The sequence below is a fragment of the Haliotis rufescens genome, unplaced genomic scaffold (assembly GCF_023055435.1).
Source record: "Haliotis rufescens isolate VD_foot unplaced genomic scaffold, xgHalRufe1.0.p SCAF_3, whole genome shotgun sequence".
NCBI classification, from domain to species: domain Eukaryota; kingdom Metazoa; phylum Mollusca; class Gastropoda; order Lepetellida; family Haliotidae; genus Haliotis; species Haliotis rufescens.
Window position 1 is genome coordinate 1213773 of NW_025964001.1, and position 25277 is coordinate 1239049.

The 25277-nt window shown below is 44.3% G+C and overlaps 2 protein-coding genes across 2 annotated transcripts; both read right to left on the reverse strand.

Annotated features, from left to right (window-relative positions):
• Positions 1-738: 738 nt before the first annotated feature.
• On the reverse strand, positions 739-17611 carry LOC124148449 (leucine-rich repeat-containing protein 74B-like). The gene is made up of 11 exons (XM_048403749.1): positions 17135-17611; positions 15391-15538; positions 13634-13815; positions 13351-13458; positions 12090-12183; positions 10178-10227; positions 9972-10053; positions 6357-6442; positions 4103-4294; positions 3596-3691; positions 739-1211 (listed from the first exon to the last, which is right to left on the reverse strand). Exons 1-11 carry the CDS (start codon positions 17156-17158, stop codon positions 966-968), a joined length of 1308 nt encoding a protein of 435 aa, XP_048259706.1. The 5' UTR covers positions 17159-17611; the 3' UTR covers positions 739-965.
• A 334-nt stretch (positions 17612-17945) lies between these two features.
• On the reverse strand, positions 17946-18749 carry LOC124148450. Its single transcript, XM_046519546.2, has one exon. The coding sequence runs from the start codon at positions 18747-18749 to the stop codon at positions 17946-17948; it is 804 nt and encodes a 267-aa protein (XP_046375502.2).
• Between the last annotated feature and the right edge of the window lie 6528 nt (positions 18750-25277).

A 25277-nucleotide genomic window follows, 5' to 3' on the forward strand; every position in this document is an offset into this window, starting at 1 on the left:
ATGCTCAGTTCTCAATGATAAAAAATAACAGACATGTTTGTTGTGTATTCTGGAAGGGGTAAATAGAATGTTGCAGATATAGTATATAGTCCAGGTCCAGGTCCTAGCTAATCACCACTCCTTGAATTTCATGTATCCAGAGACCGCCTCCGTGGTCTAGTGGTAGAGCGTCCGCCCGGAGAAAGAAATTTAAAAGATGGTACTTGGTGTTACCCTGTCTGGCGCTCGGCATTACGGGGCTAAAACAAGGACTGGTCGGCCTCAGTATACGGTGTCTGAGTTGGGTATTCATGTTAAACTGCGGCATGGTATCTCAGTGAGCTAGCACTATAAATCGGAATCAGTCCGTACTGGTACAAGCAGCCAGACAAACACACACACGTACATGCACGTCGCTATATAAGTGCAATAATCATCGACGCGACGTTAAACCCCATTTCACCTCACCTCATGTATCCAGAACTTCCATTAACTTTGGAAACATTTACAAGTGCCCGTTGTCTCATTTCAATAAATGTCTCAGATACCCGACGAAACCCGTTGATGTAATATTGATAAAGAAACCGTGTATTTTCATCTGAAGGGACGCATGCAGAGGAGGCAATTCGAAGGACAGTCAAATAACTTGCCATGGAACAATCCAAACGTAATAATAGATTTCGTTTTCTGTATTTCATTGTGAGAATGTCACCTGCTGTAGAGAAGCATGTGTGGTATTTTCCTGAAATATATACAGGATACCATTTACATTGTTTTACTTTCATGTGGACATACATAGTGGGTGCTATTTCCCAGGCGTATATAACAGCGTCGTCGCAATCATCCTTCACTTCGTTGTGACAGAAGCTACATACACTCCCTGTGACAGCTAGTGTTGGATATGTATTACTGTGGTTTATTCGTTCATCACTGGTATTTTGGAGGTAAGGCTGGTGTTTCCAGTCTCTACTTTCTCCATTAGACTGCTAGATCACAGACGACACAGATCTTTCAACCGCTTTCTTGTCCTGGACCTCAGTGGGATCTGTAGGTTCCTCGTCATCGACCTCCAGGTCATCCTCATCTGCCCCAGCCTCGTCAGGCCCATCACTATCTTGTGAATACTTCGTTGGGTCTTTGACAACTATAACAGGTCCGTGTGTAACTTTGAATGGTCTGTCATCTTGTATTGTCTTGACAAGGGCAACGAACTCCGGGGTTACGCTTGTCTTCTGAAATGTATGTAAATACAGCTGAACATATTTAAAACTATGCTAAGTCTTTTGATTAATAGTCCTTTATGCCTATAATACAGACTATTTCAGAAGGTAGAATGAGTGTGGCTGTTGGATTGAAACTCGGGGGAAATTGGAATTGGTAAAACATATGGGTGGTATTCGTATGACATCTGGTAACTTCATTTCCTAACAATCTCTGGTTTACCTCGAAGTAAATTAACAATTTCATACCAACCACATCCTTGGGAGGATTGCGGAGAAGAATGAATTCCCAGGTTGTTAAGGGACATGGCTGACTTCGTCTTGTCATGCACAGATGGCGATGATCGTTGCTTGAACTTTATTCTCACCATGAGATTAGGCCATTGGGATGACATGCATTCACCAAATTGGCGGGCCTGACTACCCGATCCTGTATGTTGCCTCTTACGACAAGCATGGGTGGCTGAAGACAAATTCTAACCGAATCTTCACGGAACAACGACCAAATTTGATTGAATGGATATAGCTTGCCAGTCAACCTCCAGGACACAACCCTCACTTACAGCTGACCAACCCCAAGGTCAAGGGCACAACCCTCACCTACAGCTGACCTACCCAAGGTCCAGGGCACAACCCTCACCTACAGCTGACCTACCCAAAGGTCCACCTCCTCCAGGGCACAACCCTCACCTACAGCTGACCTACCCAAGGTCCAGGGCACAACCCTCACCTACAGCTGACCTACCCAAAGGTCCACCTCCTCCAGGGCACAACCCTCACCTACAACTGACCTACCCCAAGGTCCACCTCCTCAAGGGCACAACCCTCACCTACAGCTAATTTACCCCAAGGTCAAGGGCACGACCCTCACCTACAGCTGGCCTACCCAAGGTCCACCTCCTCCAGGGCACAACCCTCACATACAGCTGACCTACCCCAAGGTCCACCTCCAGGGCACAACCCTCACTTACAGCTGACCGACCCCAAGGTCCACCTCCTCCAGGGCACAACCCTCACCTACAGCTGACCTACCCCAAGGTCAAGGGCACAACCCTCACCTACAGCTGACCTACCCAAGGTCCACCTCCTCCAGGGCTCAAACCTCACATACAGCTGACCTACCCAAAGGTCCACCTCCAGGGCACAAACCTCACTTACAGCTGACCTACCCCAAGGTCCATTTCCAGGGCACAACCCTCACATACAGCTGACCTACCCCAAGGTTCACCTCCAGGGCACAACCCTCACATACAGCTGACCTACCCCAAGGTCAAGGGCACAACCCTCACATACAGCTGACCTACCCCAAGGTCCAGGGCACAACCCTCACCAACAGCTGACCTACCCCAAGGTTCACCTCCAGGGCACAACCCTCACCAACAGCTGACCTACCCCAAGGTTCACCTCCAGGCACAACCCTCACATACAGCTGACCTACCCGAAGGTCCAGGGCACAACCCTCACCTACAGCTGACCTACCCCAAGGTTCACCTCCAGGGCACAACCCTCACATACAGCTGACCTACCCCAAGGTTCACCTCCAGGCACAACCCTCACATACAGCTGACCTACCCGAAGGTCCAGGGCACAACCCTCACCTACAGCTGACCTACCCCAAGGTTCACCTCCAGGGCACAACCCTCACATACAGCTGACCTACCCGAAGGTCCAGGGCACAACCCTCACATACAGCTGACCTACCCGAAGGTCCAGGGCACAACCCTCACATACAGCTGATCTACCCCAAGGTCCACCTCCTCCAGGGCACAACCCTCACATACAGCTGACCTACCCCAAGGTCCACCTCCAGGGCACAAACCTCACTTACAGCTGACCTACCCCCAGGTCCACCTCCAGGGCACAAACCTCACATACAGCTGACCTACCCCAAGGTCCAGGGCACAACCCTCACCTACAGCTGACCTACCCCAAGGTCAAGGGCACAACCCTCACCTACAGCTGACCTTCCCCAAGGTTCACCTCCAGGCACAACCCTCACCTACAGCTGACCTACCCCAAGGTCCAGGGCACAACCCTCACCAACAGCTGACCTACCCCAAGGTCCACCTCCTCCAGGGCTCAACCCTCACGCACAGCTGACCTACCCCAATGTCCACCTCCTCCAGGGCACAACCCTCACCTACAGCTGACCTACCCCAATGTCCACCTCCTCCAGGGCACAACCCTCACATACAGCTGACCTACCCCAATGTCCACCTCCTCCAGGGCACAACCCTCACCTACAGCTGACCTACCCCAATGTCCACCTCCTCCAGAGCACAACCCTCACCTACAGCTGACCTACCCCAAGGTCCAGGGCACAACCCTCACGCACAGCTGACCTACCCCAAGGTACACCTCCTCCAGGGCACAACCCTCACCTACAGCTGACCTACCCCAATGTCCACCTCCTCCAGGGCACAACCCTCTGCGCTGTGTATCGCCGTGAGCAATGCCAGGGCGCCGACATCCGTCAAGAGGTTGTCTCGCAACTGTAAACAAAGCATTTCAGTTAAAATGAGATATGGATATGACTCAAAGTGTTCGCTTACAATGGGCACTCATTTGTTGTATTTAGACGAGACTTTATGCTTGTAGTTATGCTAAAGAAATACTCTCCGTACACAAGTCTGTGGTCCAATGCTTATCAATGTGCGAGGAGATCCTCATGTTTTCAGATGGACTACAGTATATTCAGAGCCTCCCTCATGGTATGTTCAGAGTCGCTCATAATTTGTCCAGGAGAGAGCCTCTCTCACAGTATGTTTAGGAAAGCATCCAGTGCAGAGTAAGGTCGGGTAGCCTAGTGGTTATAAATATATTCTACAATTTGCCGTTATCAAAAATAAGGCACCCCTTTTATGCAAATCTCCGTTTGTCTGCAATAATTTTGTTTTTTTTACCCTGAGAATTTGCAGAGAGTCGTTGGTTTTTAGGCTCAAGGCGAACTTGATGTCTCCGTCTGTGAGCCTGTTTCTCGACATGTCGAGTTCCCTCAGGGTGCTGTTGCTGGCCAGAGCTAGCCCCGCTCCTGCCACGCCCTCACGGCCACACCCATTGAAGCTGATGTTCAGACGGCGCAGCCCGACGTTTTCCTGCAAACATCAGCCTCAGTGTGAGCATATGCTGTTTGTTGGTTTGATTAGACTTGGATACTGACCGTGTGCTTTCAGCATAGATGTGAGGTGAGGTGAGTTGAAATGGGGTTTAACGTCGCGTCTCCAAGATTATTGCACTTATATAGCGACGTGCATGCACGTGTGTGTATGTGTGTGGCTGCTTGTATAGTCCGGACTGATGCCGATTTATAGTGGTAGCTCACTGAGGTACCATGCCGCAGATTAACATGAATACCCAACTCAGACACAGTATACTGACTCCGAGCCGACCATCCTTGTTTTAGCCCCATAATGCCGAGCGCCAGACAGGGTAACAACAAATACCATCTTTTAACGTCTTTTGGTATGACGCGGTCGGGGATCGAACCCCGAACCTTCCGCTCTCTGGGCGGACGCTCTACCATTAGACCACGGAGGCGGTTTTAGCAGAGATATCTTACGTTTATGGATCGGGTTCCGACGCTTTTATTATCTTAAATGTTGACCGTTCTGTTTGATAATCATTGTTTTCCCAGATACCACAAGGCCCTCAGCTATCAATGGCACAGCTTTTGGTATATGCGTTATCTTAAAACAAACATCTGACCTCTTTGAAAAACACACCAAAGTTCGTTAAATAAAGGGTAAACTTTAGCCCTATGTACGAACAGTGAGACATCCGTTAGTCTCATTCCGAGGGAACGAATATAGGTCTATTTTCTATAAACTAGAATGTATACTTTAACAATAAAATGCATTGATTTATTCTGATATCAAAATCAATTAAAATTGTATTTCTAAGACTCGTGACTTGCTGTTGGGTATGATCTGAACTTTAAAAAGATGACTATAAGCATGTGTATACCCACACTACAATACACTTAATTTCTGCGAACGCTTCGTAACATAAGGTAGGTCACACACATGCTAGTCATATTTTCACCTGGACAAAACAGTTAAGCTTACTGTATATTTCCAAATAAAATAATCATAAACAACTTCTACTCGTCGTTTATTTATTAAATAAAATAGTCATATGATATATCCTAACCTGTATTAATTTTCTGACCCATTTGTTTTTGTTTAAATATTGAAATACTAAACCGAAATTGTTTATCTGATGACATGTCTTGTACCATTTCCATACCGTATTTTTTTGTCTCTGCTTTCTGCATCATGTGTGTCCCTAACACGTGTCTGAAACCTGTGATGTGGAGATGCTAAAACTTACCACCGTAACCTCTCAATGTGTTGGATAGACTACAGAAAAGCTTATGATTCTGTAACTCACGAATGGATTTTGAAGCTAATGGAATGTATTGACATCCCCGAGTGACTACTTGTTACACTCAAATCTTTTATGATTTGCTGGTCAACTCAACTTGAGATGTATTCGCAGGGGCAGGTATTCGGAACCTCTTTCTATTAGAAGAGGAATATTTCAGGGCGATTCTTTCAGCCCTTTGCTTTTCTGTTTGTCATTAAATCCTTTAAGCTTTTTGCTCAGCAAAGAGGAAGGTTTTCACCCGGGACCTCCTCAGCACAGATCCCCAACACCCCTTACTCACCTCCTTCTTCCTCTGAAATGTGGCAAGGAAGAAGAGGAGAAGAATGTTCATTCCGCCGTCGCATAGTTGGAATATTGCTCAGTGCGGCGTTAAACAACAAACAAACAAATAAGTATTTGTAAGAATATGGAATAATAAGGATTATTATGCCTTTCTTTTTAGTAATAAAAAAACATAAAAATATTCTTAGGTGGTACGTCCCCGAAACAATAGACTTTGTATAATTATATCACTTCACCAGTCAGGTTTATAGGAGATTGCGTTGGTGATTATGATATCCTATCCTTCGAGTTGAGCTGCCATCCGCATTTCGCCTTTCCGTTTTAACGTTAACCGTTTTCAGTATGGTGGTGTGATGCTTGGTGAAGTGATAGAAGCAATAACATGCCCCCCCCCCCCCCCCCCCCCCCCCCCCGGCCCTTCTTGATTGTGAAATTGTTGGCATTGAACACCCGAGTTTTCATCCCTATTTGTTAAATAATCTAGCTCACCTTAACCCCACTGAATAGCCTTGCTGCACTGGCGTTCCTGATGTGGTTCCAGCTGACGTCCAGGTGCTCGAGGGTGTCGTTACTGACTGGAACAAAGAACACACGGCTTCCAAATCGGCAGACTTCAGTGCAGTTCACACCCAGCAACACATGATTGTCGTGGTTCTAAACAAGAATGGTATTCTGTATATGGAGAACACCAGTTTCTGTAATATAGGCTGATCAGAGGGATATCAGGCTCTCTTCCATAATAATGTGGCAAAGGACACGCCAAGCAACAAAATGGTTATTGTCAAACCTATAGTCGCGCCATCCAGATACATTCATGTACCACTAGTTACAAAGGTCATGGTGACACATCTTTATAAGAATGTCAAGTTTACATTCCCCCAGCTTGTTACTGACAATGCTTGTAAGAGGCGACTGACGGGATCGGGTGGTCAGGCTCGTTGACTTGGTTTACGCATTTCATCGTATCCCAATTGCGTGGATCGATGCTCATGATGTCAATCACTGGTTTGTCTTGTCTAGACGCGATTATTTACAGACCGTCGTCATATAGCTGGAATATTGCTCAGCGCAGCGTTAAACAAGAAAAAAACAAAAGCAGAAGGGACTGGAGTATTGACACACCCATCGGTACAGGGACCAGAGTATTGACACACCCATCTGGTACACGGACTGGAGTATTGACACACCCATCTGGTACAGAAAGCGGAGTATTGACACACCCATCGGTACAGGGACCGGAGTATTGACACACCCCTCTGGAACAGGGACTGGAGCATTGACACACCCATCTGGTACAGGGACGGAGTATTGACACACCCATCTGGTACACGGACTGGAGTATTGACACACCCATCTGGTACACGGACTGGAGTATTGACACACCCACCCGGTACAGGGACGGAGTATTGGACACACCCATCTGGTACACGGACTGGAGTATTGACACACCCATCTGGTACAGGGACAAGAGTATTGACACACCCATCTGGTACAGGGACTGGAGTATTGACACGCCCATCTGGTACACAGACTGGAGCATTGACACACCCATCTGGTACAGGGGCTGGAGTATTGACACACCCCTCTGGTACACGGACTAGAGCATTGACACACCCATCTGGTACAGGGACTGGAGAATTGACACACCCATCTGGTACACAGACTGGAGTATTGACACACCCATCTGGTATAGGGACCAGAGTATTGACACACCCATCTGGTACACGGACTGGAGCATTGACACACCCATCTGGTATAGGGACGGAGTATTGACACACCCATCTGGTACACGGACTGGGGTATTGACACACCCATCTGGTACAGGGACGGAGTATTGACACACCCATCTGGTACACGGACTGGAGTATTGACACACCCATCTGGTACACGGACTGGAGCATTGACACACCCATCTGGTACACGGACTGGAGTATTGACACACCTATCTGGTACACGGACTGGAGTATTGACACACCCATCGGTACAGGGACGGAGTATTGACACACCCATCTGGTACAGGGACTGGAGTATTGACACACCCATCTGGTACAGGGACGGAGCATTGACACACCCATCTGGTACAGGGACGGAGTATTGACACACCCATCTGGTACAGGGACGGAGTATTGACACACCCATCTGGTACAGGGACGGAGTATTGACACACCCATCTGGTACAGGGACTGGAGAATTGACACACCCATCTGGTATAGGGACCAGAGTATTGACACACCCATCTGGTCCACGGACTGGAGCATTGACACACCCATCTGGTACAGGGACGGAGTATTGACACACCCATCTGGTACACGGACTGGAGTATTGACACACCCATCTGGCACACGGACTGGAGCATTGACACACCCATCTGGTACACGGACTGGAGTATTGACACACCCACCCGGTACAGGGACGGAGTATTGACACACCCATCTGGTACACGGACTGGAGCATTGACACACCCATCTGGTACACGGACTGGAGTATTGACACACCCATCGGTACAGGGACGGAGTATTGACACACCCTTCACAGACTGGAGCATTGACACACCCATCTGGTACAGGGACGGAGTATTGACACACCCATCTGGTACAGGGACGGAGTATTGACACACCCATCTGGTACACGGACAGGAGTATTGACACACCCATCTGGTACACGGACTGGAGCATTGACACACCCATCTGGTATAGGGACAGAGTATTGACACACCCATCGGTACAGGGACGGAGTATTGACACACCCATCTGGTACAGGGACGGAGTATTGACACACCCTTCTGGTACAGGGACGGAGTTTTGACACACCCATCTGGTACACGGACTGGAGCATTGACACACCCATCTGGTACACGGACTGGAGCATTGACACACCCATCTGGTACACCGACTGGAGTATTGACACACCCACCCGGTACAGGGACGGAGTATTGGACACACCCATCTGGTACACGGACTGGAGTATTGACACACCCACCCGGTACAGGGACGGAGTATTGACACACCCATCTGGTACAGGGACGGAGTATTGACACACCCATCTGGTACAGGGACTGGAGCATTGACACGCCCATCTGGTACAGGGACGGAGTATTGACACACCCATCTGGTACACGGACTGGAGCATTGACACGCAAATCTGGTACAGGGACGGAGTATTGACACACCCATCTGGTACAGGGACGGAGTATTGACACACCCATCTGGTACACGGACTGGAGTATTGACACACCCATCTGGTACACGGACTGGAGTATTGACACACCCACCCGATACAGGGACGGAGTATTGACACACCCATCTGGTACACGGACTGGAGTATTGACACACCCATCTGGTACACGGACTGGAGTATTGACACACCCATCTGGTACACGGACTGGAGTATTGACACACCCACCCGATACAGGGACGGAGTATTGACACACCCATCTGGTACACGGACTGGAGCATTGACACACCCATCTGGTACACGGACTGGAGTATTGACACACCCATCTGGTACAGGGACGGAGTATTGACACACCCATCTGGTACAGGGACGGAGTATTGACACACCCATCTGGTACAGGGACCGGAGTATTGACACACCCCTCTGGTACAGGGACTATAGTATTGACACACCCACCCGGTACAGGAATGTAGTACTGAAACACCCACCCGGTACAGGAATGTAGTATTGACACACCCACCTGGTACATGGCCTGTTGCTGCCTGTAGTATACAGGAGTATGCAGTCAACTGGATGTTGGTGACTGTAGTATTGACACACCCACCCGGTACAGAGCCTGTTGCTGCCTGTAGTATACATGCGTATGCAGTCAACTGGATGTTGATGAATGTAGTATTGACACACCCCTCTGGTACGGGGACTGTTGCTGCCTGTAGTATACAGGAGTATGCAGTCAACTGGATGTTGATGAATGTAGTATTGACGCACCCCTCTGGTACGGGGACTGTTGCTGCCTGTAGTATACAGGAGTATGCAGTCAACTGGATGTTGGTGACTGTAGTACTGACACACCCACCTGATGCAGGAGTATCAGACAACTGGATGTTTTGGCGGCTGGCGCCTGAAGTACTAGTATTAGCTGGAACCTACCGAGAGCGTCTCCAATTTGTCTCCCTGCCATCTCCCCAAGTTCGTTGTTGGACAAAACCAGTTCCTTGATGTGTTTGCTGTCCTGTAAGTACAGACATAATAAGAAGCTATTACCATTTACAGGGGACATTTAGAAATGTTGTTGTCACTGTCGCATTGTCGTTTGTCTAAAGTTTATTTCAAGCTAGAGAATCAGATTAACATACCCGTATGACTAGCCCGAATGCAGGCGCATCGATGTCACGGAAACCGTTTCCTGAAAAATATATCAAATGCAGTTATGGTTACAACAACTGCACCTGGGAAGCTGACACACCTGTACTTGGATAACTGACCGTTATTAAACGAATGCGGCTGTGGGTATGTTTGGTATCATCAATGTTTACATAACAATCCAGATTCGTTTTTAGTATCTATACGCCAAAGACTAAAGATATCTACAAAAATGGTCATCGCATGTATTAATTTCGAAAAAATGCAATCATTTCAAGCGTTTTAAGACAGTATTCCCCAGAACATTATTTGTTTGATATCAGTTATAAAAGACTTAGAATAACTTCAGCACAATTTAGATGCAGCTCTCATATACTTAAGTAGGATCGAAGTAGGCAGACACAGAAACATAGCTAGAGAATTGAGAATATGAGAGCAGTGTGATTTAAATGTGATTGAAGATGAGTTTTCTTTTCTTTTAGTGTGTCAAAAAAAAGACTATCTGAGACGTAAATATATAGAACTGCCTGTTTGTGCAGATCCAACTCATGAAGAATTTATATTGATCATGTCCAAAAATGTTAAAGATACCCATAAAAAAACTATCAATGTTAATGTATCATGCTATGTTAATTAGAATATGACCTGTTAAACATATCTGCAACCACTCCCGAAAACAGAATTGTACTATGGGCCTGTGGAGTTTCAGTATGGATAAAACTTATCCTAACTGACACACCTGTACTAGCTTAACAGACACATCTATACAAATGTAGCTGCCACACTTAAAGGAGAAACAAGGGCATTAAATTTGACGATCGTGTTATGTTTGAACCTGTTTATTTAATGTGACCGAGATACAAGCATACACACGTCCAAGACTTTGACGGTGTGATTGACGTGTTTAATATCCCCGTGTAAGAGAAAAACGATAAATTTGTACACGTTTACACTGTCAACCGAGCCGAAGAAGCGCACGTACTCACCTTACTACTAGTAATATGGGCAGGTATGACTAACTCACCTGAGATATTTATGAGTGATATGTGCATATATTACATGAGAGACTTCAATCAATCAATCTTTATTACAGAAATATTGAAAGGCCACAGGCCTATAGTAAATATTTGTGGATAGTGGGTGGACAAATTGATCTCTACTTGTTTAAGTCACTCATCTTATCATTTCTAAAATTCATTGCATGGAATATATACGCAGTCAAAGGCTTCAGTACATTAATATTCATAGAAGACATTAATTCACTAAACTTAAATATATTTGGAAATTGTTGTATGTATGAAATTCCTAAATTCTGAAGACCGCCTCCGTGGCCTTGTGGTAGAGCGTCCGCCCGAAGAGCGGAAGGTCCGGGGATCGATCCCCGACCGCGTCATACCAAAAGACGTTAAAAGATGGTACTTGTTGTTACCCTGTCTGGCGCTCGGCATTAAGGGGCTAAAACAAGGACTGGTCGGCTCGGAGTCAGTATACTGTGTCTGAGTGGGGTATTCATGTTAAACTGCGGCATGGTATCTCAGTGAGCTAGCACTATAAATCGGCATCAGTCCGGACTGGTACAAGCAGCCACACAAACACATACACGTACATGCGCGTCGCTATATAAGTGCAATAATCTTGGACGCGACGTTAAACCCCATTTCAACTCACCACATGTATCCAGAACATCCATTAACTTTGGAAACATTTACAAGCGCCCGTTGTCTCATTTCAATAAATGTCTAAGATACCCGACGATACCCGTTGATGTAATATTGATAAAGAAATTCTGATAAAATGGACAAATGAGATCAACATGGTACTCATCCTCTATTAGCTGTAAATTACTTCTGACTTTTGAGAGACATGACACATAAGAGATATGTGACTATTATGACACGAACTCACCCGAGAGGTTTACATGTGAGATGTACTGGTTCTTCAGCATGAGGCTAGCAGCGTGTTTAGCCCCAGCACTGCCGAGGTGATTGTTCGCCAAACTCTGGAAGGAAATCAACATTAGCTTCGATATGCAGACTGTACTCAATCTGTGTATATCACTGTCAAAGATCATCATTGCACTCTGCCTATCTACACTATTAGATCATACATTCACTATCTATGTTTCTCGGAGACGGACGCGATGCCTTAAAATGGATCCTGATAATAATATCAGTGAGTGAGTGAGTTGGGTTTAACGCCGCTTTTTTTTACCATTATTCCAGTTATATCACGGCGTGTCAGCTTAATGTGGGAGGAAAGCCCGAAGTGATGAAGGTCTAAGACGTTTACCACTTCGGTGAAAACCACGAGCACGGGTATGGTGCTGACAAACCTAGAAGCATAATTGGGGCGAACCGGGATTCGAACCCACAACCATAGGCTTCTGACTTGCCCAAGGGACGCAACTCTGCACAGCGAATCGCGGCGCCTCAGACGAACGGACGTGATAAAATGGGAAAGAAATAAACAACATAGGATTTCAAAACCGTGGTATTTTCTTTCCTAAATGCGTCTCTTATTACTGTGGTTTTGTTTGTCCATAACCATCCATTCCTTGAAGTGTGTGGGAGATTTTGGTTACGACGCTTTAATGGTATTTCAGTTATGTAACAGCGGGTGAGCTTAATGATAGGTAAGGTGAGGTGAAATGGGGTTTAACGTCGCGTCTCCAAGATTATTGCACTTATATAGCGACGTGCATGCACGTATGCGTGTGTGTGCGTGCGTGCGTGCGTGCGTGCGTGCGTGCGTGCGTGTGGTATGTGTGTGCGTGCGTGCGTGTTGTGTGTGCGTGCGTGCGTGTGGTGTGTGTGTGTGTGTGTGTGTGTGTGTGTGTGTGTGTGTGTGTGTGTGTGTGTGTGTGTGTGTGTGTGTGTGTGTCTGCTTGTACTACTCCGGACTCATGTCGATTTTATAGTGTCAGCCCACTGACATACCATGCCGCAGTTTAACATGAACACCCCACTCAGTCACCGTATACTGACTCCGAGCCGACCAGTCCTTGTTTACCCCTTAATGCTGAGCGCCAGACAGGGTAACAACAAGTACCATATTTTAATGTCTTTTGGTATGGGATTCTGTCAAGGACTAAGGGACGCAACTCTGCTCAGTGAATTCCGGGTTCTCTCCTTTGCCCCATTATTTGAGTAGCATCAATATACCGTACTATTTGTGTGAGACAGCAGTTGTCTGCGAGTGTTTCCACCAGACTGCTGAGCCCGGCCGGTCCGATACAGTTGCCCTCCAGGTCAAGTCGGGTCAAGGATGAATCCAACTGAAGATAAATACATCACAAACTGAATAAAACTCCTTTTCAGATTAACATTTAGATTGACAGATTAATCTTTAGGGCAAATTCATCACCCGTTTTAAAATTGAAAGCTACTTACACTTTAAATACAAAGACAATTTAGTTCAAGTCTGGGAACTGTCCAGGCGATTGCACTCACCATCAGCGGGACAGACAGTGCCTTGGCGCCGTCAGGGCCCATGGAGTAGTATTTGAGGTCCAGCTGAGTTTTGGTGGGGTTGCGGACGAACGCCCCGATAGGCGTCACCTTCAGTCTCCTGCACTCCCTCTGATACAACTCTCGCTTAATCTCGTCGAGGTCCAACTTTTCTCGTCGTATCTCTATATAACATAAGGCATCAATAATCACACAGGTAAACGTGTATTAGTCAACATGATTTCCGTGGTACGGGTCACCTAAGCCGATGCAATTTAAACCTAGAGTTGCGTCCCTTAGGGGTGTCAGGACCAGCTGGTGGGTGTTCGAATATTTTAAGATTTTTATTCCTGATTAAGATTCATGGCTCGCCAGCATCACATCCGTGCTCCGTGGTTTCAGCAAAGGAGCAAAAGTGTACACCGTTGCAAGTTGGTGATATTACTAATCTGATTAAAGTGACAAGCCGTGATATAACTGTTATAACTGATGTCCAAAAAGTAGATTAACCCAATTCATTCATTCACATTCACTTTCGACAGAATTTGGATAGCTTCTGTCTTCGCTGTCTTACTCTCTTGACCATTCATCTTCCCGTCATCGCTTTTTCTCGAAAGCGGTGGGTATTCACGTATTGTCAAAGGGCCGCCTTGCAGGTCAGTCTTCAAAGTACCGTTTCCGTATTTCAAACACCACAGCATGCATACACTGCTTTACACGTGCGCTATGTAGTAAAGTAAGGGACTGAGGTATCATCTGCTCCGTATCGAGTGCACTAATACCAAACAGACGTTTTTCCTTCCATCTGATTTTAACAGTGTCGTCTGCTTCGTATCGAATATAATAATACCCAACTGACGTCTTTCCATCCATCTGATTTAAACAGTGTCGTCTGTTCTGTATAAAGTATACTTATGACAATCCGACGTCTTTCAATCTATCTGGTTGTAACAATGTCGTCTGCTCCTTATCAAATATAAATAATGCCAAACTGACTTCTTTCTTTCTGACTGATTGTAACAGTGTCGTCTGCTCGTGTCGAGTATAAATAATACCAAACTGACGTCTTTTTTTCTGACTGAATGTAACAGTGTCGTCTGCTCGTGTCGAGTATAAATAATACCAAACTGACGTCTTTTTTCTGACTGATTGTAACAGTGTCGTCTGCTCGTGTCGAGTATAAATATTACCAAACTGACGTCTTTTTTCTGACTGATTGTAACAGTGTCGTCTGCTCGCTTCGAGTATAAATAATACCAAACTGACGTCTTTTTTCTGACTGATTGTAACAGTGTCGTCTGGTCCGTATCGAGTATAAATATTACCAAACTGACGTTTTTCAATCTGAATGATTTTAAAAGTGTCGTCTGCTCCTTATCAAGTATGAATAATACAAAACTGACGCCTTTCTGTCTGAATGATTGTAACAGCGTACTGTCAGTGTCTTCCTCTCAGTGTCAGAGACATACTATAACTGACGCCTTTCTGTCTGAATGATTGTAACACTATACTGTCAGTGTCTTCCTCTCAGTGTCAGAGACATACTATAACTGACGTCTTTCCATCTGATTGTAACACTGTACTGTCGGTGTCTTCCTCTCAGTGTCAGAGACATACTATAACTGACGTCTTTCCATCTGATTGTAACACTGTACTGTCAGTGTCATGCTCTCAGTGTCAGAGACATACAATTCTTGGCCCATGGTGATATCCGTGCAACGTAATGTATTACATTCTCACATTGACGTTTTTGTACAAACCTAAATCGTCCTCTTCAAACGGAACTTCTATCTTGTCCTCTGTTCCCTCTCGCCTCGTCCCATCCACCTGTGTGATGAACAGAACCTGCTCCGGGGATTTCACCTTCCGGCTGACCATCTTCTTCTCTCGACTACATGCACGTGGCACCTAGCACGCAATAGATACACTTGAACATACATTGCATGCAAAACCGAGGGCGTAAGACGTAAACCATATGCTACACAGCATTGTAGTTTGGAAGGAACCATCCACATATCATTGCATCCATGAAAGGCCAAATAACAGTGACACAAATACCCTCGTGTCACTGAAATATTCGTGGTATTGTCTAGTGCGTCTCCCTACAAAAAGCGCTCTCTGCAACATAATTCTAGAATCGCATCGTATCAATCGTCCCTGGTCATTCAGATGTTATATTAGCTTGTAGTTACATAATTACGTATTCGTAATGAATATGCGACTTGGTGGTTTTGTGTGTGATGTCTAGTGTTGTCTAGTGCGTCTCCCTACAAAAAAGCGCTCTCTGCAGCATAATTCTAGAATCGCATCGTATCAATCGTCCCTGGTCATTCAGATGTTATATTAGCTTGTAGTTACATAATTACGTATTCGTAATGAATGTGCGACTTGGTGGTTTCGTGTGTGATGGTGCCACCGGAAGGGCAGGGTACGTTCACCCTTTCACGAACACCTGGTATAATCACTATTTGATAGTAATTCATTAACACATGCTCATGATATAGCCGGAATCGTACAATCGACGCTGCTTTAAGCAGAGTTTTCTTTTGGCTGTGGAAAGGGTTTGTCCTTTTATTTAGCTAATCAATCACAAAAGTCTCTGTCTTCTTGTAGATAAAGTTCGTTCGATACAAAGCGTATTTAATCCAACGCCATGTCACAATCTACAGGACACGTTACAATATAAGGACACGTTCATAGGGTGTAAAACCACCAATAACAATGGAAAACAGAAAATAGTAATTATTGATTATGACAACAAAAAGCCTGCTCTGCGCATTTGTATAACCATACCGTTGATAGTAGGTCAATCCCACAAGCGATTATTGTACATTAATGGCCACATTGTTGTCTAAATCCTCCAGGTGAGCTGTCATGTTTGCCAATCCCAGGTCACTCCAGGAGATAATGTCACAAGGGTGTCTCGCGCGATGTATGTGGGGGTATTGGACGAGTACTCACCCCAATGGCGCGATAACAAGATTAGGTAGCTGGGGAAGTGACACATTTATACACTGACTTTAAATCAAAGTATCGACTCACTTGAAATTGATTCTCAAGTTTCTGTTTGAATAAATGAGTGCCTATGAAACGCTGGACCGTGGTTAAACTGAATACTTATGTAAGGCAGCACTGACATAACACTGCGATGTAGGTATGGGCGAAACACATTGGGGTGACATGCTCCAACAAAAAGAGGCGAGAGTTATGTATGGACATATCAAACCACTTTCATTGTCACACGTATCAGTATTCTTTGATATATAAACTGGTGTATATAAAGACATTTTAAACACCTGGAAAAGTAAGCTTAAAACTGAAAATCACTCTTCAAGAAATCGGCATGCTCAGTCTAGTCATCCAAATAAAATGCATTCAATCTGATATCACATTGAACTGATGAAAGATTGGATGAACACACGATCTTGTCCCTGATATGAACACGGTGTGGAACCTGTCAACATCAAGTCTTTCACAATCCTGATCAACCCTCAGAGAGCTTACCTGCACATTCGGCACCGTTTCCATGGTGACTTCGGGTGTCTAGGCTCCCCTTTACCTGTACCTCACCTGCGATGAGTATCCAGATAGACAGGTAAATCCAATCACGTCCCACTAAATCGTTTTTAGAAAGGTGTTTTCTGGTTGTTGGTCAGAAACAATGGACACTGTGCGTCTGTTGCCATAACCCAGTGCACCCCGCTATCTGTATAGGTTTTAAACACAAGAGGGGTGTAGGGTTTACAGATGGAATGTTGGATACTGCCAGGGGCAGGACTCTGTGTGTGAGCAGTGACCCGCGAGTGTCGATGACGTTATCACCCCTGTCATGTCAGCCGCACGTCTTCAACGTTAGATGTGCGGTGATACCAGAACAACGCACAACATGATGACTCGTAGTATATCTCTACCGTATCTCCTCGGTTGAAATGGGACGACGGATGAACGTTGATATCAGGGCAGAACACAACATAGCGGCTCGTGGAATATCTTTACCGTATCTCCCTGGTTTAAATGAGACGACGGGTGAGCGTTGATATCAGAACAAAGCACAACAGCGGCTGGTTGTACGTACGTATCGTAGCTCCATGGTTTAAATGAGACGACGGATGAGCGTTGATACCAGAACAACGCACAACGCTCGTGGTATATCTGCATCCTGTGTCCCTGGTTTAAATGAGACGATAGGGGTTTAAAACAAGTGGTAAACATGTACAACTTGCGTCACGTGTGGCCTTCCTGCTACATAAACCTGGCACCGGGTGACGTGATACAACCTGACAACGTTCAAAGCGGCCTGAATCCCAACTACTATTCATAACACCAGAACATCTTCCGCCACTGCCACTACATCTTCCGCCACTGCCACTACATCTTCCGCCACTGCCACTACATCTTCCGCCACTGCCACTACATCTTCCGCCACTGCCACTACATCTTCCACCACTGCCACTACATCTTCCGCCACTGCCACTGGATCTTCCGCCACTGCCACTACATCTTCCACCACTGCCACTACATCTTCCGCCACTGCCACTACATCTTCCGCCGCTGCCACTGGATCTTCCGCCACTGCCACTACATCTTCCGCCACTGCCACTACATCTTCCGCCACTGCCACTACATCTTCCACCACTGCCACTGGATCTTCCACCACTGCCACTTGATCTTCCACCACTGCCACTTGATCTTCCACTACTGCCACTGGATCTTCCACCACTGCCACTGGATCTTCCGCCACTGCCACTGGATCTTCCACCACTGCCACTGGATCTTCCGCCACTGCCACTGGATCTTCCGCCACTGCCACTACATCTTCCACCACTGCCACTGGATCTTCCGCCACTGCCACTACATCTTCCACCACTGCCACTGGATCTTCCGCCACTGCCAAGGGATCTTCCACCACTGCAACTACATCCTCCACCACTGCCACTACATCTTCCACCACTGCCACTGGATCTTCCGCCACTGCCACTGGATCTTCCACCACTGCCACTACATCTTCCGCCACTGCCACTACATCTTCCACCACTGCCACTGGATCTTCCACCACTGCACTTACAAGCTCTACTACTTCCAATGAATCTTGTAATATTGCTAGAACGGAATCTTGCATAACAGCTGCTATATCTTCTCCCACTATACTTAAACAGATACAATGTGTGAAGCCCATTCTGGTGTTCCCCGCCGTGATGTTTGAATATTGCTACAAGCGGCGTAAAACCACACTCACTCAACTCACTCACAACCTCCATCTTGTACATGTGGTATATGGCCGACATTTATCATCAGGTCCATCAGCAGTGTATAACGTAAATAATGCTAGGTTTGCAGCAAAGTGTATCGATTGAACAAAACAGTTCGAATGTTGCTTCTGTGGTTGTCCCTACACAACGGGGTATACGGTAATGTATAGTCAAGAGGGGTGTGATACGATACACATATACACCTGCTGGTCACTAGCGTTATAATGAGCAGTGTAGGGTGACATGTTCCCGTGGTATCTATCCTCGACTAGCTGCAAGCACTGCCTGTCAACGCTAATGCGAGACGCGAAGGTAAAAAACCACCAAAACATAACTCAAATGCAAACTGGATCAGCTGTGTGAGGCTTTGAACCCAATCAATACACTTGAACCCATATATCTCTTAAATCTAGTATAACCGGTTTGAGTATACATATCAAAGTAGTAGTGTTTTCTTCATGAATACCGATGTCAAGTAATGATAGCGGTACAATCATAAATAAATAATCACGTATACATTTTATGTTCAAGGAATATTAGTATGGGATAACGATCTGTTTTGAACGTAATCGGATATCTCCATTAGCCCAGGCAGTCGTTCCCGGACATGCCTCCTACATACTCGGTGTAGTTTCACACTGGATGTCTCTAACGCTACCGGCTTTAATAAGCTGGGTGTTTGTACGCAAAGACACGTTTTAATGATGTGTGATTGTATATGTATGCTATTTCATGTCAATTTGTCTTTGTAGGAAGGCAGGACCCGGCTTGTAGTACCAAGGCAAGGAGCTATTCGTGGAAGCTAACATACATGCAGTAGATGTACTATATATCCCGGAACACTATCATATATCAAGTAAACCTATGAAATATTAAGGGAAGCTGTCACATATCTCGTGATGCTACCATATATCTCTTATATTGATATATCCAGTGAAGTTATTATATATCCAGTGAAGTTATCATATATCCATTAAAGTTATCACGTATCCAGTAAAACTATCATATTGCCAGCAACAGTATCATATATCCATTAAAGTTATCACGTATCCAGTAAAACTATCATATTGCCAGTAACAGTATCATATATCCAGTAAAGTTATCACGTATCCGGTAAAGATATCGTTTATCCGGCAAAAATTATCATATATCCAGTAAAGTTATCACATATCCAGTAAAGCTATCATATATCTATTAAAGCTATCATATATCCAGTAAGGTTATCACGTATCCAGTAAAGCTATAATATATCCAGTAAAGTCATAACATATCCAGTAAAGCTTTCTCATATCCAGTAAAGCTACCATATACGGAGTAAAGCTACCATATATCCAGTAAAACGGTGAAGCTATCACAGGTTGAGTAAAGCTACTATACATACGAGAAAACTATTTATATCCAGGAAAGCTATTTTTCAAATGATGCTGTCACATATATCCAAGAAACCTATCGCGTCTATTAAAATAGCGATGACAAAGTCAATTTGGGACAAATATGCCGCCTGAGCAAAGTGACATATAGACAAAATACAATCTGGGCATACTGGCATGCTGGCAAGACGTGCTCGACCTAAAACACGTACAAGTTTGCTGGCTGCTTCCTATATAAACGTCGCACCGTGTCATCAGCTTACTGCCGCTTACAACAACGTAATATCAGCTGGTCATGTTAACATCGGCACTAAAATATATGTACTACTCTTCGTAACAATACCCTTTGCCCTCACCCACCCGTAGGCCTACAGTGAACAATTCAATTTACACCCCACCGCTTGGCAGCATGAGGTAACTGGCCAACCGAGGTATTATAATACCTGTAGTCTATATAACCGTCAATACAGTATTGATTTACCCGAATAGCGGCACTCGACACAGGCTAAAGAATCACAGATAATTGTTTGCACAGGTAACACTGAGCGGTGATATGCAGAGCCCCTCTCAGGTGTGTCAGCAAGGGCAAAGCCTGAAGACGTTGGTAGGTAATCTATGTAGGAAGGCATACACTACTGATCACTTTGTAATTGGAGTGTATGCGAGTTGGGTTTAACGCCGATTTGAACATTATTCCAGTTATATCATGCTATGTTCCAGTTATTTCATGTGGGAGGAAAGCCCGAGTATTGGCGAAACCCATGAACATATGTATGGTGCTGACAAACCTGGTAACATAATCGAGTCTCACCGGGATTCGAACCCACAATCATAGGTTTCTGGCGTATCCAAGATACACAACTATGCACAGCGAATCATAGTGGATAGCCTGTGACGACTCGGCAATCCGTGCCTGTAGAATACTGTACAAGACATTCTCGCGATCTCGGCTTTGGAAACGAACTAAATATGCCCCATCTTCCCGAGACAAGGGAGTTCACTGAAAATCCAGTTTCCACCCTTGCCGAACTTGACTGTGGCTTTTACGAGTTATTTCCCTTATAAGTCCCCCCTATCGACCAATCAGATTCCACCTCTCATATCACTTGCATTTTCTTCAAACAAAATGGCGGTGCAACGTGCATCAAATCACGGGTACACCTTCATTAAAAACATGAACAGATTTGGAAAATATCTGTTGACGCCGTGCTTTGCAAATCCTGCAATCGACAGAAATCTGCACGGCAGTTTACGAACCGGATTTCGATTTCGTTTCGCGATTTTTGTTAGACTATGGAGAGACTCGTTAGTCAAGCCAATATATAACTCCATAATTCCAGTCTAGTTCGGCAAGACTTATATACTGGTAGTCAGTTACCTCCCTTGGTTCGGGAAGATGAATGTGCCCAAAGTGCGAGAATTGGAGATCGCGAGAACGCGAGATTTGGCCAAAATCTCGCGTTCTCATGGTCTCGCATTCTCGTGTTTTTGGTGCAAAGCACTTTTTGTCAAAAGTCGACAATACGAGAATGCGACAAAAGGATATGCTGTTAAAGTCTATACTTGTCAAAGGAGAACCTTTAGAATACACTACCACAATTTCTGGCGTAGGTCATGTGTCTCAAAGACAAGCAACCAGTTTTTGTGAGAATCCTTCGGACGCGAAAGCGCGACCTTCGGATTGTTAGCCCGACAGCTCACCGACTGAGTTACGTTCACACTGTAAATCTAGGTGCAATTTTACTTAGTCATGCCTACGCCGTTACGGAACTGAACGAAAAGGGTAGAAAAGGCGACGGATACTTACGAAGTTTACGGGTATGCATGGTGTCTCGTGACTTTAATCTACGGACACTTACGATCTAATTTACAGACGCAATGCCCTTTGTAGTGTATACACGTATCTCTCGTTGTTACAGTTTCCTTTGTGGGTTTCGCCCCTTAACAAGCTGAAAAGACCTGACATAAATACTGTTCAAAGCGGTGTTAGGCAAAACTCACTCACTTAGTTAGAGCCATGCAAGTGCCTCAGGCTGTATATTGTTGTACATTTTCAGAATAATAGCCGAAAAAACTGACGATAAGATACAATAATGACTAAAATTATGAATATTTCCGCAGATGTTGAATTCAGTCAAGTCAAACGTCTGCCGACGAAAGAGATGGGTCCACGTCCAATCCTAGTAACGATGAGCCAGGACAAGTACAAGCCACTCATCCTAGCTGCCAGTAGTAAGCTGAAAGAAGAGAGACTTAGTGTTTCACAGGATTTCACCTAATGCGTACGTGATATCAGAAGAAAACTGAAGAAATTTACGGATAAAGCTAGAAAAGCAGATAAAAACTCAATACTCAGACATGACAAGTTACAAATAGACAACAAACTCTATAGACTAAGTGAAGATGGTGAGAACATTGTGTATATCTAAACACTCAAGCCTCGCCCTCCGAATGAGGATAAATAACATGAAGGCCAAGGCCCTTTGGATCGAAATCAGTCATCTCCATTGGATCCTTTAGTTTGGAATGTGGAAGGACTAAGAGATATTAACTTTATTCACCTAATTGCATCCTACAATATTATCTTGTGTGTTGAGACATGGGTAAATAAGAATGATAATCTCCCCTTCCCTGGATATACACTTCTGCAACATACTAGAACTATATCTACAGGAGCTATTAGAAACTCTGGTGGTGTTTGTGCTATACTTAAAGACGATATCATGATTTATGTTGAAAAAAATGACGAAGACATCTAATGATATTTTGTGGCTGAAAATGAACTCTTTATGTCAATTTCCAGTATTCATACGTATTTGCTACTTTTCTCCTGTTGGGTCTAGCATCCACGCTGATGAACCTATGTTTGACATCTTGGAAGATGATATATCAAACATCACATCTCAGTATCAACACAGTCATGTTTACGTCACTGGTGATTTAAACGCCAGAACTGGGACGCTACCCGATTACATTTTAGATAATGACGTCACTCTGTTACCAACTGAAGAAGAAGCAGGGTATTCACAAGATACTCCGTGCGCAAGAACACCACAGGATACAGTCGTTAACAAGCGAGGTTGTGAGTTGTATAAATGAAATGGTCTCAGGATCTGTAATGGGAGACTATTCGGTGACAAAGATATTGGTAAATCTGCATGTATCACAAATGATGGGCACAGTGTTATTGACTATTTGATATGTGACGATGACGCAAGATCAATTATATTAGAGACTTTAAGGTAATGACAGAAGTAGGATCTTCCCATACGCCGCTTTGTTTTTCATTATTTACATCAGATAACAATCCCGTTAATGGACACGAAAACGTGTTATCAAGAGTTAGGTATACCTGGCCACTGAACTTTAATGAAAAATATGCAAATAACTGGAATGCTGATAACAACCAAACTGAACTTTCTGGTTATGAAGACATTGTATATGAAGAATTTCCAAATAAGGTATTAACTTGTGTAGATGACTGTAAGAAAACATCGAAAACGTCAAATTCTGTAAAGGGAAGCAACTGGTATGACGACGAATGCCGAGACGCAAGGTCACATGCAAGATACAAGCTATGTGCATTTCAAGCCTGCCAACAACGCTCGTGTACGGCAGGAATACATCGAGTCATGGAACTACCATAAACAGCTCTGCAACCAGAAGTCAAAACACGTTTTTAATACACATTGTGACAGTTTAAGAACAGCATTAAAAACTAAAAATACGGACTTTTGGAAATAATTGTAAGGACGAAAAAACCCTTTGTTTTGATAACATAAAACCATCTGACTATGTGAATCATCTTAAGACTGTGTTTAATAATAACTTCCTATACGAAGAACAGCAAGACTTTTATAATTACATAAACCATGTTGTGTTTACTTGTCTGATTCTACCATTGAAGATAATATTGATATAAACAATGAACTGGATATAGATATAACTCACAGTGAAATAGTTGATGCTATGAATGATATGAAAAATGGTAAATCCCCTGGTTATAGTGGAATACCGATGGATTGTTTGAAAAATGCCCCTACCATATGTATTGAAATGTTACTTTCACTATTTAATCACATTTTAAATACTGATGTTTATCCTAAAGCCTGGTCACTAGGTGTAATTATACCTGTATTAAAAAAGGCAGTAGAAACAACCCTTCTGATTATAGACCCTTCTCTTTACTTGAGTGTTCAGGGAAAATATTTGCTAAGATAATGTGTAAACGTTTAAACGACTGGGCAGATCAAGATAGTTTTTAGTACCTGAGCAGGCTGGGTTTAGAAAAGGATTTAGAACATCTGATAATGTGTATATTATTAATGCTTTGATTGAAAAATACTTATTGTTACATAAAAGTAGATTCTATTGTGCGATCTTAAGTCAGCGTTCGATTCAGTGTGTAGGACAAGTTTATTTTACAAACTCTGGCTAGGTAATGTTAATGGTAAAATGTTTAGAATACTTAAAAATATGTATGAAAATGTTAAATCTTGTGTATTTGTTAATGATGGCTATACAGACTTTTTCCATTGCCAGTCAGGTGTACGACAGGGATGTGTGTTATCTCCGTTTCTGTTTTATTCTTTGTAAATGATATTTTTGATTTTCTTAATTCAGACGGGCAACGTAATATCCAATTAGGAATGATTGAACTTTTTATTCTAATGTTTGCAGATGATACGGCCTTATTCGATAGTACAGTCTCGGGGTTGCAAAGACGCCTCGACAAACTGAAGATTTATTGTCATAAATGGAAATTGTCTATTAATTTAAGCAAAAGTAAAGTTATTGTCTATAGAAGTAGTGGTCGTCTTCGAAGATGACAAGTTTTGGTTTGGCACCGACATTATAGAAATTGTTCCTACTTATAAATATTTAGGTATTCATCCTTCATCATCCGGTAGTTGGTACTTTACACAGAAGACACTTGCACTACAAGCGACGAAATATCCGTTCGCTTTAAAAGTCATCTCAAAGGATTTTATGAAACTTCCGTATAATGTACTTTTACAGATATTTGAT

What these genes read in the sequence shown, in the direction of transcription:
- LOC124148449 (XM_048403749.1), bottom strand. Translation starts at nt 17,158, where the DNA reads ATGGAAACGGTGCCGAATGTGCAG. An exon ending in CTCACATGTAAACCTCTCGG is followed by an intron (nt 10,228 to 12,089) that starts GTGAGTTCGTGT and finishes TATATTTTTCAG; the next exon opens with GAAACGGTTTCCGTGACATC. An exon ending in GGCTATTCAGTGGGGTTAAG is followed by an intron (nt 4,295 to 6,356) that starts GTGAGCTAGATT and finishes TGATGTTTGCAG; the next exon opens with GAAAACGTCGGGCTGCGCCG.
- LOC124148450 (XM_046519546.2), bottom strand. Translation starts at nt 18,749, where the DNA reads ATGCAAGATTCCGTTCTAGCAATATTACAAGATTCATTGGAAGTAGTA.